The sequence below is a fragment of the Hippoglossus hippoglossus genome, chromosome 17 (assembly GCF_009819705.1).
Source record: "Hippoglossus hippoglossus isolate fHipHip1 chromosome 17, fHipHip1.pri, whole genome shotgun sequence".
NCBI lineage: Eukaryota > Metazoa > Chordata > Actinopteri > Pleuronectiformes > Pleuronectidae > Hippoglossus > Hippoglossus hippoglossus.
Genome location: NC_047167.1, coordinates 334,924 through 353,387, shown reverse-complemented (window position 1 = coordinate 353,387; position 18,464 = coordinate 334,924). Strand labels below are relative to the sequence as shown.

At 41.7% G+C, this 18,464-nt stretch overlaps 1 protein-coding gene across 1 annotated transcript in view; it reads left to right on the top strand.

The window, feature by feature from the left end:
• Nucleotides 1–1,235: 1,235 nt before the first annotated feature.
• slc44a5a (solute carrier family 44 member 5a) overlaps nt 1,236–18,464 on the top strand; it is a 37,038-nt gene continuing 19,809 nt past the window's right edge. The window contains exon 1 of the mRNA XM_034612704.1: nt 1,236–1,452. Within this exon, the coding sequence (XP_034468595.1) occupies nt 1,371–1,452 (82 nt within the window). The 5' untranslated portion in view covers nt 1,236–1,370. The remainder of the gene's footprint in view (nt 1,453–18,464) is intronic.

Here is an 18,464-nt window from a genome sequence, read left to right as displayed (position 1 = left end):
ATGGTGTTCCTCACTGGTCCAGTAAAATCAGTGTTGAAATCGTTGAAATCAATTTTTCAATTATTTTTTTAATTCAGTGAAAAAGTTAACTCTCTCTGCACCTTGATTTGGTGCATATATGTCCACAAAAAAGAACACTGCATTCCTTTACTGCCCTAACAACTTACAATTGACCCTTCACTACTTCTGTACAAGATATAACAGTTGCAATTGTGGTTGTTCTAAACAGGGCAGCTACCCATGCACTTACGTTAGAGCCATGTCTAACAGCATAAGGACCCTCCCACCATATACCCCAGTCTACTTTATCTGTAGAATTGGTATGTGTGTCTTTGCAAAAATAACACATCTATGGGTTTTTGAGTCATTTGCTGGTTGATGTTGGTATATTCTACCAACACCCAGTACAAGGTCTTGCAACTATCCTCTCTTCAAACCTGGCACCCTTATCCTATTTTCAATTTCAATTTGTAATCTTTCTATAAATGTTTCTTAATGTACATGCTGCCTGTTTATGCCTCTTTAATTGTGAATTAGCCAACTTCTACACTGCCAAGAAATCAAAATCCTTTGACTTTGCTATCTACTGATGTGGCGATTTTGGTTACTGTTACTATGCTTATTATTAATCAAAGTTCCATGATTTTATGGGACTGAATCAGTAACTCGGTAATCGTATCCCATCCTTTGAAAGGTATAGTGCCCCAAGGAAACTTTGATATCAAGTAAATGTTTATAATTATTGTAATGTGAATATTAAATATTTTCTGATAGCCACATTTATTTTGAACATATACTGTAAATTCCCAAAGGCACAACAACAATGATGTGATTATCCGGCCAGACCATCCTCACTCCATGCCAAACTGATGGAGGATGCCATTCATTCAGAAACCACAATACAGATATCTTGGTTCAGTCTCAAACCATGCTAGGATCTGAGAACAGGAAGAGAAAACCAGTTTCAATCTGTGCTCCGCTCACAGGTCCACCACCACCTCTCACTCATGGGTAAATGGGGGATAAGGGGGTCAAACTGCTGCTGAGTCTGGAGGAGAAGAGACAGAAGAAGAGAAGGAGAGTAGTCAGGAAGATAGAGACAAGAGGAAATAAGGAGAGGAGACATGAGAAGAGGATGAGAGAGGAGAGGAGACCGAAGTAGAGAAGGAGAGGAGTCAGGAGGAGAGGAGGTAGGAGGAGACAAGATGAGAAAGGATGGGGGACAAAAGGAGATGAGGCTGGAGAAGGAGAGAGGAGATGAGTGAGAAGGAGAGAAGACAGGAGGAGAGAAGGAAAGGGGAGGAGCAGCACGGTCTGCTGCCGCTTCATTCATCTTTCCTTTGTGCACGGACAGCACCGCACCGCGCGTCATGGCGCCACACCGGTACACACCGGGCAGATCAGCCGCGGTTCACAGCGAGAGAGCGGCTGCGGCACCGGGACGCTACTATGGTGAGTAGCGGAGCAGTGTGACGGCTGACAGGTTCTCACAGCGACACTTTGAGTCAAGTGTTAGGACATTAGGTGATACATGCAATATTTTACTGCACTGCGTGTTTACCATTAGTTCAAAAGAGCTGACGCTTCGTAATCGACATCGGTCTACAAGTCACTTTAATTAATAACTTTCATTATACAACACATGAGTTAAAACAGGACTTTAATACCTTGACCATCACACTGTCTCAGTGAGCGCTGACATCATGTGAGAATGGTTCTTGACTTCCCTCTTGAAATGTAAAAATAACAAAAAATAAAAGCAGGCGTGTGTGTGTGTGTGTGTGCGTGTGTGTATAGTATACATTTCTACTGTATTGTTTTGTTTTTCAGAGTTCAAGTTTTGTAGCATTTGAGAATAAAAAAACAAAGAAGACTGTATACATGTATACATTGTAACGAGCAGACTGAGGCTATTTTTGGTCAGCAGCAAGATAAGATTAGCTGAGTATTACTGTTCACTAATGCCATCAGCTGACCTCAGGTCTGTTTACCTCAACAAGCTGCTACTCACTTAGCCTGCCTTCGTTTCCACTCACTGCATGCCCACTGTATCAAATATAACATTTTGAATAAAGAGAGAAGATTTTTGGCTTATCAAACCAACCAACTTCTATTATTAGTGATAATATTTTACTTCACTCCCTCTAAAAAAACTAAACTAACTGTTTAATAGACTATCGTCACAGGTTTCAGGCTGCTGATATTTTGTGTCACTTTCAGACCTTAAGCTTGGTTTAAGTGGTCCAGACATTGTTGCCTTTTAGTTTTGGTCTATTCCATGTTAACACTGATACATATAAACCAAGAGAAACAGGAAAATGGGGAGTGTCATGGACCAGCAGGTAGTTCCCTGAGAGGACAGTTTGGGTGGAGGTTTTCCACATCATCAGCACTACATGAAATCCTGTGTTGAATCCAATTTCAGAGAAGGAAACTTGGTCAGTGGGTACCAGCAATCTGGCGACCCTGATAGAATAGCTGGTATAGTTGATGGATGGAAAGAGACTGTATTAGACTGTAAATTGACTACATGTTATGCATAATGAGACTAAGGAAGATGACTTGTACTGCAACATGAAGGGGCAGGGCACCATCGTTGTAATTGCTTTTGACTGTTATTATCAAAGGAAGACTGTAAATGCATGGTGATGCATGGTAACCATACATCACCATGGTTACCAATTGTATTTGGAGAAATAAATACTTTTTCAGATCTTCTAAGATGATTTTAATAGTAGGTTATCATTGGAGTTCATGATAAAATCAAAAATATAATGAAAGAAATAATGCTTGTTATATGCAGTGGAAAACAGGAATATTTGGTCAATATTACACCATTTATTGAAAAGTGCACCTTCCTTGAAAATACATTGAATGAACCCTACTAAACTTAGTGTTTAGCAAGTTATAATAGAGTGTGTTGATTTAAAAGTTAATTTGTGTCATTGCACATGTTATTGTGCCCGTCCATTCAGGAAACAGCTACAGTATTTGCTGCTCTAAACAGGTGAACTCAGTAGTTTAATGATGTTAGAGTCACAGCAGGGATGATACAGAATTCAACCAGCTGTGATCTAAAAAAAGTCTGATCTGATTAATGTAAAAAAAAAAAAGGCAGACTTTCAGTCATGTAAAAGTCTCCTGTCATGAGACAATCGATACATTCACTCACGCAGAGTTTATATCAAAGTAAGATCAGTACATTGCCAATGGGAGCACCACTTTGAATATATGAGTATCATAGTGTCCCTGTATTCGGATTCATATAAAAGACAAGAAGCAGAACAGCACTGATATTTAATGAATGAATATTCTGTGTTGGTACATTTTACTTTTGTTTTTAATAAAAAAAAGGGCCCCCATGGGAGTTTTTTCTGAGCTACTTTGGGGTTCTTTGACAAAAGATTTAGATTTAGCCTCACATTATGGAATGCCGTTTGAGTCAAAATTAAATAAATAAATAGGTAAATAGGTAGATAAATAAATAAATATGGCTATAAAATAAACCCTGAAATAAAAATATATGGCAATAAATATATAAATATAGCATAATATAAATATATAACTGAATCCATTTACTTAAATAAATAAATAAATACAATTACTTATTTCTAAATGATGTTTTTAAACAGACAACATTTATTTATTTCACAGTACTTTTATTTCATAATGACACGTTTTATTTTTTCATGGGACTTTTATTTCCATTCTCAAATGTAAATGCGGGGGGCGTGCGCACACACACACAGTTAACCCTAACCCCACTCCAACGCTCAGAGCGACACACGCAGTGAGACCAGAGCTCGTTACCGTGAAGCAGCCGGTCAGTGACTTTGTAGAATGGTGGAAACAGTGAAAACACAGAGTTTCTCTGGTCACAGCTTCTCATGATCATGATGATCAGAGCAGAAGCTGCAGGTGGTTTGTACCGAGCTGGAGTTTCTGTGTCCTCCTCCACTCTGCTCTCACTTGAACTAATAAACACTCGTCACTAGTTATCAGGACCTGATCAGCACATGAAGTAACTTAGTGTTTGTTTGATTCGCTCCAGACTCGTCCAATGACTCGTCATCATTTTGTGCTCAGTACAACACGAGACGTGACGCTCACAGTCAGGACTCAGTGTTAAAGTGAGCGGAGCGACACGCAGACATGATCCGACACCATCGATTCAGAACCAAACACATGACCGGACGTTTGTCACCTAAATCAGCCCAATAAAAAATGAACTATGAACGTGAACTAGTTCATTTTCATCTGCATGAACTGAACTTGGAACTCGTTCTTTTGAAGTGTGAACTGGCACAACACGCCACCCCCCACCCACCCCCTGGTTACTCGTTCAGGACAGACTGGACACTGATTCTGTGATACAAGTGATTCTGGAGTGACATCATTTGTTGGGACTAACATGTCCACTAGGGATGAGCGAGTACACCATTATCTGTATCTGTTCAACCAACTAAATTATCCATATCCGTACTCGGACTTTAACCGGAAGTGAGCGGAAGTTGATATTTTAAGCCTGACATGGATATGGGTTGATCAGAAGTTGCTATATTTATCGTTTATTAGAAAACTATTTACAGAACAGCCTAAGAAGTGAGCTTCACATCAAGTTTTTGATCACAATAGTAAGATAACTATTCAGAACAAGTTTTTTATAAACTTCAGTGAATCAAATGCAGTATTAAGAAGTCCCAAGTAAAATGCAGGTTTTCATACTCAACATACTCAACTCAACGAGTTTTCATACTCAACATTGTCTTTTTTATAGATTTTCTTTACTTTTTAAAAATTACATTGTGTGTGTGTGTGAGATATGAATTACCACATTATGAATTTCTTTCAGATTTACTGTTGTTGTGAAGTTGCTCCATTTATATAACAACATTGTTGTTGTATAGTTTTATGCATTAATGCTGCCTGGAGGACTGGAGTGAAGCTCATATATGGAGCAAACCTGGCCAGTCTCTCTCCTACTCTCCATATGACTGGCACCCAGATCTTTTGACTACATGCACACATGCCTCACTCATCCAAACTTTCAATGCACTGCTGATGTACCCATTCTCCAACTATTTTGAACAAATACACTGCTTGAATCATATACAATTTTGTGAACTCCCTGTCAGCACTTTTTTTTCTATGAGGGGCAATTTGGGGTTCAGCATTTTGCCCAAGGACACATGCAGATTGGGAAGACTGGGAAGACCACTCTACCGCTCAGCCACAGATGCCCAGAACATGTTAGCTCTGTGCGGGGAAAGCAAAAGGGAGTGATGGGAAAATGTCTCTGCTTAAATAGACCTCCTACTAAGGTGGGTGTATATTATAGATGATTGTGGTGAGTGATGTATGTCACATAATGTATGTGACATGATTGGTGCAGCGCAGCTTGAGTTGCCTGCCTGAACTAGCTCGCAAGCTTCGCTCCATTTGTGCTTTTTGATTATACCTGAGATGAGTCATAGAATTGTATTAGTCCAACTTAACCCTTAACATTTGATTTACTGTGACATCATATTCAGTGTATCTATCTACTGCTTGGTTTTAGGTTGTATGGAGTGGATTTTCAGAGCTGTGAGAGCAGAGAGAATTGGATTTTTCTTGCATCACAGCAGGTCTACTTACAACATCACTTTAATTCAGACAAGAGACAAAGATACATACATACAATGACACTATGCACACTAGGTCAGGACCCACAGATAATAAGTTATGGTAACAACATCATATACCTTGTTATAGCAAGTTCTCCACTACAACATTATAGAAGAAAACCCACATGAAGTAAAAACACTTAAAGGGACGGTTCACAGAAAAATTAAAATTCTATCATTATCTACTCACCACTATGCTGTTGGAGAGATGGGTGGTGTTTTAGTCCACAAAACAGTTAAGGAGTTTCAAGAGTAAACAGCGATGCAGCCAAAGTGAACCCTTCATCAGACGTAATAAAACAACAGAAAGCACTGTTTACCCCTGAGACTCAAAGTGTTTTGTGGACTCCATCGGCATAGTGGTGAGTGGATAATGAGTGAATTTTTCTTTTTCTTTGAACTATCCTTAAAGCTCCGAAAAGGAACTTTTCATTTTTGTTGATTTTGACACCTCTGTGGACAAAAGCAGTAGTGTTTCCACTGTCACCATTGTTTTGAGGGGGGGGGGGGGGGGGGGGGGGGGGGGGGGGGCCCTGTCAGCTGATTTTTACCAGCCTCCCTGATGCTTTGTGTACCTTTCATGCTTACAGCAATACAGAAGAACATGTACTAACAATCTAAACCTGTAGTCACTAACCTTTTTATGCCCAAGATCAATTTGTTTTAATGCACAATATTCACATTAATATCAATTCCTATTTACAGCATCTGTTAAATGCACAATATGTAGCTTCTCAGTTAAACAATATGTTCTGCAAAGGAGCTGCTAATGCAGCACAATGTTTTTACATAGGCTTTGCCTGAAATATGGCTATAAATATTTCCTTGTATAAAAGTAGTCCTGTATACTCAAATAAATACAAGTACTATACAGTATGAAGCCATTCATCTTCTGCTCTTGCAAACGTTTCACAATAAAAAAAAACTTTTTTACACAAATTAACAGATTTATTTTGAAACCCATACAGGAAGTGTATTATTCAAGTAAATTTGACGGATAAACATTAAAACTGTGTTTATTCATCTGTGAACCACAATGATTACCTGTCTATGTCACAAACATATGTATTTCCAACACTTCCCGAACCCCTTTCAAAGTAAAAGCACTCCAGAGTTTCACTTTCTGAATTCATTCATCCATTCATTTGTTCTAATGGGGCCAGAGAGGAGAGAGAGAGACCAGGAAAACTTGTGCACCATCAGGTATCAGCTCTGACTAGTTATAATTAAAACAATAACAGTGTAAAGATGTTATTGATTATTAATGATAGCAGCAACAATTCATATAATAAATAATTTATAATAAATATTATTGTTAATAATAATAATAATAATAATCATAATAGTTGTTATCCTGCAGCACTGGAGTCAGTGATACCTGCAAAGAGAGAGAGAAAGAGAGAGAGACTATGGGAGGAAAAAGACACATAGTTGGTGATGAATGAATGTGGGGGCAGAAAACAGAGAGAAGGGGAAACGTGCTCAGTGCATGATGGGAGTTCCCCCGGCAGTCTAGACCTAGAGCAGCATAACTAAGGGATGGTTCAGGACTCACCTGATCCAGCCCTAACAATAAGCTTTATCAAAAAGGAACGTTTCAAGTTTAACCTTGAATGTAGAGATGGTGTCTGCCTCCTGAACCCGGAGTGGGAGCTGGTTCCACAGGAGAGGAGCCTGGTAGCTGAACGCTCTACTTCACACCGTAGTTTCCTGGCATTTAGTTTAGTACATTATCCGACTTGTTTCCAAGGAAATGCAGTAGATTGACAGTGAAGACTTTAGAGAATAACCAGTTGATCGCGATCGATGGGTTGACGACCACTGATCTAAACACACACAAGCACATACAAACAACATGTTTGAGAAAATAGATTTTGCTTGTGTTTGTGGCCTGTGTGTGTCAATGGTTTGTACATTGAGAGGTGCGATGGCAATCAGACACATTTTATAATATCCTGCTCTCCATGTGTCTATTTCTTTCTCTCTCTCCATCATACCATCCCTCTTCTTATCTCTCAACTCTTTACTGCTCCTTCAAACTTCTTCTTTTACTGCTGAATAATCTGAATATATTTCCATCTAATTTCTTCCCTCTTCTTTGTATTCTCATCAATTGTGTCTCTCTCTCTCTCACTCACACACACACACGCTGGCATGCTGGCAAGCTGGCAAGCACACACACACACACACACACACTCACACACACACACAGAAACAAACACAAACACACAAAAGTCCTCTGTTGAAGTTGAAGGACTGTCTGACAGGCAACCTCAGGAGCTCTGTACATTTCAGCTTCCGTCTCTTGTGCTTGTAGAAAAGTACACACTCTGGTAGTGTGTGTATGTGTCTTATGATAATGTACTACTACTGTAGGCCTACAGATTAAGGAAAAGGCCCAATGCAGTGAGTAGAAATCACTCAAGACGAAGGTGAAAGAAGAAGGTGAAAAACGAAGTCTGGATTAAAAAATGTAAATACTCAAAATATTCATATAAAAATAAAGATATTTAAATATGAATACATTTGTCAGTAAAGACTATCTCCTAACATTATTAGAACGTATTTAACATAACCATTGAATATGAAATACATTTATACAGGTACAGGAAATCCATACTTCACCCTCCTCTTATAGGCAAATGGAACATCCCACCTCAGACAAAAACAAATCAATGTATAGGGGCTTAAAGTTGGCTGGAATATCAAACCACACCATTACACACAGCTTTTTGCAGGATTTGCACTTAGTTTTTTTCTACACCAACTCCTGAAAATATGTGGTTCTCTAGCCTATAAAGGTTCTAAGACTATAACTATGTTCAGCAGCCTCCTTACTGTTGTCGCTTAGTCTGTCTGCTGTTTGATGCTGTGCAAGTCATGTACATCTTTTTTTATCAGGACAGCTTTACTTATGTAGGCGGTACATTTGCTCTAAGAATGACCAGTGAACTAAAAAGGCTATAGGGTTGCAGGTTTGGTGGAAATCCTCTGAGGGTTTAACTCAAAGACTGACCATGTTATACATTTAATGATAGGTCACCACAATAAGAAATCATGCTAGCATTTGCTAACATGCTAATAGCAAGCAACAACTAACAACAATGTTAATGTTCAGTGTTAATTCAAGGTTAAATAGATGAACTGCACTAAGCCTGGATAAGTAGAGTGTACTTGAGAAATTTGAGGAAAAAGGTTACCTAAAACCTGTTCACCTACTCAAAGTTCAGTGAAGCTGGACTCAGTTTACAGGACCCCAAATGGGGTTAGTTGTAACATAGTTGCCCATCACTTCCATTGACGATTTTCAGCTGCCACTACTGCAGAACTCTGGTCGCCTGTTTAAACCTATTGTGTGTCCGAATTGCACTAAATTTGGACGTCAACAATATGCATGCCAAGTGTGAACCTCATCAGATGAGCATTTTTTCAGGGTATGCTTGCCACACACAGATAGACGGAGAGAGATTTCTTGAATTAGTTCCTGAAACCATTTAATTAACAAAATTAAGTGAATTTGTTGACCATTTAACTGTTTTTCATAAATTTAGTGTTCAGCATATTAGAGAGGGTCAGAAACAATGACTTGATGATGCAGTGGAGATTAGCACAACATAGCCTGACATAAGTAAATGGTTTGTATTTGAATAGCACTTTTCTAGTCTTGATGACTACAGTTTGCCATTCACCCATTCACACCCATTAGTAGCACTTTTTTGTTCTATGAGTGACAATTCAGGGTTCAGCATCTTGCCAAACGACACTTTGACATGGAGATGGGGAAGACTGGGGATTGAACTGCTGTCCTGCTGGTTGGAGGACAAACGCTCTACCACTCAGCCACAGCCGCCCAGGCACCCAAGTAGATTGTATGTTATAGCAAATAGACTGAGAGACACCTCACCTTCTCAGTTGTACTGCTTTTCATTTATGACATTGACATTTTTAAATTGTATGAACTTGTTGATTTTTTTTTATAATAACATTTTTTTGTGGTGTGACAACCTCAATAGACCTTTATTAATGCTTTACAGATAAAGGTTTTGGTTAAAGTTAAGGAAAGAGGGTTGTCTTGGTTTAGTACTGAGTAAGACAATACACAACCAAGCTAAGCTACAAGAATTCAGAAAAGAAAGCAGAATATACATGTGATATATTAAAAAACTAGTAAAGAACTCATGATTCGTTTATACAATGAGAACAGACAACAACAAAAATATAACATTTCTCTCAGAATACACTCTCAGTGAGACTACTACTGCTCTGCCAAACAGGAAGTTAGCTTTGCTGAGGAAGACAGGATGGGCTTTTGATTGGATCTTGCAACAACCCATGACTGTGATGGCTGACAGCAAGCAAAAGGATGAAAGAATGAAAGAGTATGGAGTGTTCTCCATCCAAATATTTCCTGTTTCCCTGAGATGTAAACTTCAGGCACTGTGTGTGTGTGTGTGTGGTATGAATTTTAAGTTCGATGCAGCTGATATTGGAATCTTGACAGTCTCATTTTCACATCTTCACCTTCTTCAACGATCAGTGTCTCTGTGAAGGAGGGAGGAAAAGATACAGAAAGAGTGAAAGAGAAGAGAGACGATAAATGACTCATTTGCAAGTTGAGCTGTATACCTGAGCCCTCTGAATACACAGTCAACATATCACATTGTGCATTAGTACATTTGCTCATCCTTGAAAGCTGTCAGTGCCAGCAGTTATGCTTCATGGTTCGTATAGTTGCAGTGTGCCATTCATTTTAAAATTCAAGTAAATTTTCACACAGATATTAAGTGTGTGGATGAGAGATCAACATGATGCAACATAAAAAAAGCCAGGAAGCAGGTGTTGGGAAGAGAATGCAGCGATGTCTCACTGACAGACGTGGTCTAGGCAGGTAACAGGCAGGCAGGGCTCGCTGGCAGGCAGGTGAACACTGTGTAAACATACTGTATAAACTGGCAACAGGGAGGGATGGCCATGGTTCTACTGCTGGAGATGATTAGTGGCATAGTGGACATGAGCTGCATGTGTGACCTGCGGGGGGGAAACCACATCCATGCCCAAAACTGTTACATCAGTCATTATCAGTCAGGGCAGCAGTCATTGCTTGAGTCACAGCACAAACTGTAGACACTGCATGGTCGAGTTCACTGAGCCTCTTCATTTCTGGAGCACTTTGTAGACGGTCCCTGCACACTCTGTACATAGAGAACAATGTTCTGTATCCAGCTCGGAGGACGGCTCATATTGATGAAAATGGGCTTGTAGCCTGTTGTCTACCTTACTACGGTGGGAAAGAGACAGCGTTTGTGTTTTAACAACGTTTCGCTTATGACTTATTGATCCGAGTAATCTGACTTCCGGGTCACAGAAATCATACAAATTAAATATCAAAATCAAGTTCGGCCCGTGACCCGTTTTTTCATGACTTATTTTCGATCTGAGCAAAAAATCCAAACTACAAAAAACAAACCGTCAAGCGATGGTACGAACGAGCCTGAAGGACACAGCTGTGCTGACTGTGTTCTGTCTCATGGCAAAGAAGAAAAACAAAAAACTGGGTTTATATCTAAAGTGTATAATTTCAGACAGTTAAAGATGAACATTGGTTTGATGAACACTAATTCTCATTTTGACCAGCCTGAAGCTGCCGATCTCCACCATGTTGCTGCTGCCACAGTGGATGCTGAGGGCATCAGGTGCTGCAGTGCTTCATGTAATGAAAAGAAGAAACTCACTATAAAAGGATGTTTTATGCTGAAATCACTGTCACATCTGTAGGATAACATGTAACAAAGGAGCAACACCTCAGATTAAAGACAGTCTGTAAATACTTTTTACAGAAACGATACAATACAATTAATAATAATTACAATACTTTTGTACTTTTGACACGTGTAATATCAGCTGTGTTAAGCAGCCAAGACTGGTACGTACAGTTTATTCTGTGTTCAGCAGGTGGAAGCACCACAGATCATCTTAGCCAGAACTGATGTACTGAAAGAAATAAACATATTGTACAAATATATACAATGTCTTTCTACCTCATCTGTAATATTCAAGGTGATAATCTCTCACAGTGCTGTTGATAACGGTCCACATCAAGTCCTTAGCATGAGCTAACCAGATAACGTTGAGCTCTGTTGTCAGTCGTCCCTAAGCCCACCTCAGCTCCACTCGCGCTCCTCCTCTTTGCCCATTTATTGGTTAGCCAGGAACTAGGAGGAGTCAGCACCAGCAAGATGGCGCCGGGTGAATCGCTCACTGAGAGCCTAATTTTCACTCTTCAGAAACCAACGGGTGATGTCACGGACACTACGTCCATCTTTATATACAGTCTATGGTTTTACACCTAAAAGTGCAAGAACAACACGTTCCTGTAGATACATGCTGTACAACATCAGGAGAATACGCCCCCTTCTCACTCAGAAGGCAGCGCAGGTTCTGGTCCAGGCCCTGGTCATCTCACGCCTAGACTATTGTAACTCGCTCCTGGCTGGTCTACCTGCTAGTGCCATCCGACCTCTGCAGCTCATCCTGAATGCAGCAGCTCGACTGGTCTTCAACCTACCTAAGTTCACTCACACTACTCTGCTCCTCCGCTCCCTTCACTGGTTACCAGTGGCTGCCCGCATCCATTTCAAAACATTAGTACTTGCGTACCGTGCTGCGAACGGATCGGGTCCATTCTACATCCAGGACATGGTCAAACGTTACACCCCAGCCCGTTCACTCCGCTCTGCATCTGCCAATCGGCTTGTTGCTCCCTCACTGCGAGCTAAACACAAAATCACGACTGTTTGCTGTCCTGGCTCCTAAATGGTGGAATGAGCCCCCCATTGACATCAGGACAGCAGAAAGTTTACACATCTTCCGCCGCAAACTAAAAACACACCTCTTCCGACTATACCTTGAATAAAAGTTTAAACTAACAATCTAGTAGCACTTAAATGGCACTTACTTATAGCACTTTGTAGTTTGGCTTTCTTGAAGAAATTGTACTTTCTTGATTCTTGTTGTTCTGTGTTTGTACCCTCATGGTTGAATGCACTTATTGTAAATCGCTTTGGATAAAAGCATCAGCTAAATGAAATGTAATGTAAAACACGGTGTAAATGACCTCGTTTAGAGTCAAATATGATTGTTGGGGCATGTGGACACTTGGAATACACCACAGGAGCAGTATGGAGGCCGATTTTATATATATATGCTGAAGATAGTTCACTAATATCTTCAATTGTATTGGATTCGGCCGCTACCTGGCAGCTACACTGTTTACCCCTGAAACTCCAGAACTGTTTTCCGGACTCAATCACTTCACCCACCCCACCATTGGCATAGGGGTGAGTAGATAATGAGTGAATTATCATTTTTGGGTGAACTATTCTTTTAAGTTCCACTTCCCAAACAGAGAATTTGCTTCTCCTTGTGTCAGGGATGGTGAGGCAGATGGACCCAGGATGCAGAGTTTTAACAAAAAGTGTATTTTTTAACCCTTGTGTTGTTCCTGGGTCGGATTGACCCAGAGTGTGTGTGTGTCTGTGTGTGTATGTGTGTATGCGTGCGTGCGTGAGTGCGTGCGTGTGATCATACGCAAGCCCTGGCCAGTCAGGGTTAGGGTTAGGGTGACCCAAGGATTGTCATTACCCAATTCTCCTGGGGTAATTGAGACCAATGGTTTGTCATTCTCGATTCTCCTGGGGGGTCATTTAGACCCCCAGAGAGGGCGCTGTGGTGCTCTGTGGGGTCATTTAGACCCACACCTGATTCCAATTACAATCTAGGGGGGTACATTAGACCCACATATAAGTCTCAGTGTGCCACTCTCTCACGGACCATGGCACAATGTCATGTCAGGAGCGTTTCACCAGAGAACAGGTTCTCCAACAGCTATTCTCCCAGCAACCATCCTCTGAACCCGAAGAGGACGCGAAAGAGCCAGACCGAGAAGCGGACGGACAAGGAGATGGAGAAGCAGACCGAGAAGCGGACGGACAAGGAGATGGAGAAGCAGACCGAGAAGCAGACAGAGAGGACGGCAGCGACGGCGACGACGACAGCGACGACGATGGCGACGACGGCGGCGACGATGACGGCGGCGGCGACGAAGACGACGACGATGACGGTGACTACGAAGGCGACGACGGCGACGAAGACTACGACCCAGTGGGTGATGCTTCTGCAGATTCGTCATCCCTAAAACTCTTCCACACGTACTCCAGACTGCTGCACTTCGACGACCGCTTCGACGAGATGCACGAGACCGTGGACGAGCAACTGGTTCCGTTCAGAGGTTAGTCTTTTTTTTCGTTTAAAAAAAATATATTATTATGTTATGTTATGTTATGTTATGTTATGTTATGTTATTATGTTATGTGGATAGCGGCTGCTAGTCCTCGTCCTCATCTCATCTCCTCCTGTTTTTCTCCCTAGGCCGGTGTCCATTCCGTCAGTACATGCCCAGCAAGCCAGCGAAATACGGGATCAAGTTGTGGGTGGCCTGCGATGCGAAATCAAGCTACACTTGGAAGATGCAAGTGTACACCGGAAAGCCGAGCGGCAGACGCCCAGAACGGAACCAGGGGTTGCGGGTAGTGCTCGATGTAACGGAGGGACTGCACGGTCATAACGTCACGTGCGACAATTACTTCACCTCCTACGAACTCGCGCGGCAGCTCCTGGAGAGGAAGCTCACCGTGGTCGGCACAGTTCGGAAGAACAAGCCCGAGCTCCCGACCGGGCTGCTCACGGTCAAGGGAAGAGAGGTGTTCTCATCCAAGTTCGCATTCACGCCCACTGCCACTCTTGGGTCCTACATCCCAAAGAAAAACAGGAATGTGGTGCTCCTGAGCACACGGCACGCCGAGGCCGACATCAGCAACCGCGAGGACGGGAAACCGGTCATCGTCCTGGACTACAACCGCAACAAAGGTGGCGTGGACAACCTAGACAAGGTGATCGGAACGTACAGCTGCAGGAGGATGACCGCGCGATGGCCCCTGGTCGTCTTTCACAACATTCTCGACATCTCTGCCTACAACGCCTTCGTGATATGGAGAGAGATCAACCCAGACTGGATGCCGGGCAAGCGGAACAAGCGGAGGGTGTTCCTAGAGCAGCTGGGAAAGGCTCTCGTGACTCCGTTCATCGCACGAAGGGAGCGCATCCCCCGCACGGAAGCGTCTGTCGCGGTTGTGAAGGCTGTAAAAGCCGCCGCCGCCGCCGCCGCACAGAGAGCTCTTGACTACGACGCTCGACCCGAGCGTCCGGCCTACTCCATAGCCCCAGCAGCAGCCCCGCTCGGGGCGAGTAAGAGAAAGAGGTGTCAGATATGCCCCAGGAAAAAGGACTGTGAAACTCACACCAGGATTTATTTTTAGGTCCCGTGCACAACAGTGCAAAGACCTATTGTTTTCGCTCTGATTATTATTTTCTTTTCCTGCATATTTAAATGCTTTTTGGGGAAACGCAACATACTCTAAAGTCCAAAAATGGCTCGATAGCACCCCCTGCAAATTTTCAACAAGGGTCTTCCTACCCCTTTACTTTCACCTAGAATAATGAAAATCGGCACACATGAATCGAACCCCGCAAGCTAGTTCAGGCAGCCAACTCGAGCTGCGCTGCTCCAATCATGTGAGATACATCATGTGACATACCTCACTTTCCACAACCATCTATAATACACACCCTATTTAAGCAGAGAGAAATTTCCCATCACCCCCTTTGCTCGCACTGCTGCTGCAGTATTGCTACCAGTTGCTTCAGCCTACATCCACCTGTAGGCTCCGACGGCGGGTTACAAGTATTTGCTCATCACTCCCATCCTATCTGTGTAATCATATGGGGGAGTGATTAAGCTGGAGCCTAGACGCCAAACACTAAACCCAGTGGCGGCTGGTGACAAATATTCTTGGTGGGGCTGTACTGTGCCATACTCAGTTTTCAGTAACCATCCCACTACGATTTAACAAAAATTGAAGGATACCAGTTCTTTGTGAAATAGTAGGTAATTATTTAATTCCAATAATAAACATGTCAGTCATTTTTACTCAAAAACAGATAGCTAACAGTAAACTGCATACTGCACAATCTAACTTTAAAAAACTAAAGTTAAAAAACTAAATCAAAATAATATATATACAAAAATAATAATAATCAGCCGATTGATAAATTATTATTAGTTGTTGCCGTTGTGCTCAGATAGTAAGTATAGAATGCATTATTAGGCTACAGACTGAGTCTGGTTACTAGTGTTTACTAAGTACACATTCCTGAAACATATACAGTACTATTAACAAACACTATTAAGACAAAATAAAAGGAGGTGCCATACACTGCTGGATATCTTATTAGGTAAACTATACACAAAGAAAATATCTAAAGTTATATAAACTATGAGTTTTCGTCAGGGGGCGTGGCCGTGGTGTGGCGGCGAATTTTTGATGATTCGCCAGAAAACAATAAGTGCTCATAAATTCCATGTATATTGTTCAATCTGCCTAAAGCCACATATGTACAACAAAGGTCCCGTCCTGAACAGCGCCATATGATAATATTCAATATTAGGCATAGCGCCTTCTAGCTGTAACAGGAAATGTCATGTTTTACATTTAAGTGTCCTGCAGCTAGCCCATTCGCCCTATTTATGTGAAATTTGGTCAGGAGAGCCTAAAGGAGTTGGTGATGCCACAGAATTAAACTTGTGAGTTTTCATCAGGGAGCATGTCCCTGCATGGCGGCGAATCTCGATGTCTCGCCAAGACCCTTCAAGTAGCTGTAACTTCCATGTTTTTGCTCCAATTACTGTCAAACTGTAAATGTGTGATAATGAATCCGCCCCCAAAAGTTATATATGCAAATATACTAGTCACAGCGCCCCTTAGTTGTGACAGGAAGTACCATGTTTTATACTTTATACTTTAGACATTCTACGTCTAGCTTTTTCACGTGATCCACCTCAAAATTGGTCAGGGAAACATTGAGACGCTGGTGATGCCATGTTGTGGAAATTAAGCCTCTACATGGAATGGCGATGGCGTGCATTTTAATGGAACGCCAACAAACAGGTATGCTCCAATCTGCCTCAAAATGCACATGTACAATGAGGTTCACGACAAGGACAATATTTGCCACCTACTGGAAACTGCAAGTAGTCCATCTGGTTGAAACGGACTACTGTTTAACTGGTTGAAGTTGAACCAGTTTTAACTCTGGTTGAAACTTCACCGAGGTGTCTTGGTACCGACGTACTACGCACTGACGTACGACAGTAAGCGAATTGCATCATTTCCTGTTTTCCTGCCACTGGTGGTGGTCACTCTCTCTGAACTAGCTCTTCTGCTAACACCGATATTTCTCCATATTACTACGGCTAAATCGCCGGTCTAAAGTTAAACATCCACATATACCAACCCCTACTCTCTGGTGCTTCAGCGACTCGGTGTCTTTCCATCTGCGTGTCACCGGATATTTCTGTTTGAGCTCACCCTTGCTACCAGGCTAATATATTAGCGATGGCTTCTCTCCCTCCCTCTTGCTCCACTGCTCTCTCCTGCTCCGAGTATCTAATGTTCACTTACTCCTCTGCCTCCTTTAACAGTAGTGGTACATGTAAGAAATGCTGTTAATGCATATAAGAAGGCCCTCCACAAAGCAAGAGCTGCCTACTACTCCACATTAATTGAAGAAAATAAAAACAACCCCAGGTTTCTCTTCAGCACTGTAGCCAGGCTGACAGAGAGTCACACCTCCACCGAACCCAGTATTCCTCGAACCCTGAATAACAATATCTTTATGAACTTCTTTAATGATAAAATTCTAACTATTAGAAATAAAATCAACCATCTCAGTTGGCACTAATACCCTATCAAGAATAGAAATCTCAGAAACTGCTGAGAATCTTACCAATTATTTAGACAGCTTCTCTCTGATCACCCTTGATCAGCTAACCAAAATAATCTCATGTTCTAAACCAACAACTTGTATCTTAGATCCCATTCCCACAAAATTACTTCAAGAAATTCTGCCCCTAATGGATAGTATGTTACTGAACACAATCAATCTGTCGATATCATCAGGATATGTACCACAGTCCTTTAAACTAGCTGTAATCAAACCCCTTCTCAAAAAGGTGGCGGGCCAGTGGAAGAAATGCCTCTGAACAGCTGTGTGAGTTTCTCCAGGAAAGTAATGTATATGAAGACTTTCAGTCGGGGTTTAGAGCCAATCACAGCACGGAGACAGCCTTGCCTAAAGTCACTAATGACCTTCTAATAGCTTCAGATCAGGGATTTGTGTCTGTCCTCGTTCTGTTAGATCTTAGTGCAGCATTCAACACTATTGATCATCACGTTTTATTACAGAGACTAGAACAGTTAATTAGCATTAAAGGAACCGCCCAAATTTGGTTTAAATCCTATTTTTCAAATCGGTTCCAATTTGTGCAAATTATTGATGAGTCATCTGCGCGCACCAAAGTTAACTTCAGTGTTCCACAGGGCTCTGTGCTCGGCCCAATGTTATTCTCATTATATATGCTTCCACTAGGAAACATTATCAGGACACACTCTGTAAATTTCCACTGCTATGAAGATGACACCCAGTTATACTTGTCAATAAAACCAGAACAGTGTAATCAATTAACTAAACTCCAAGCATGTCTCAAGGACATAAAAACCTGGATAACCTGCAATTTTCTCTTATTAAACTCAGATAAAACAGAGGTTCTAATACTTGGCCCTAAACACCTTAGAAATACATTATCTGATGATATAGCTGCGCTAGACGACATTGCCCTTGCTTCCA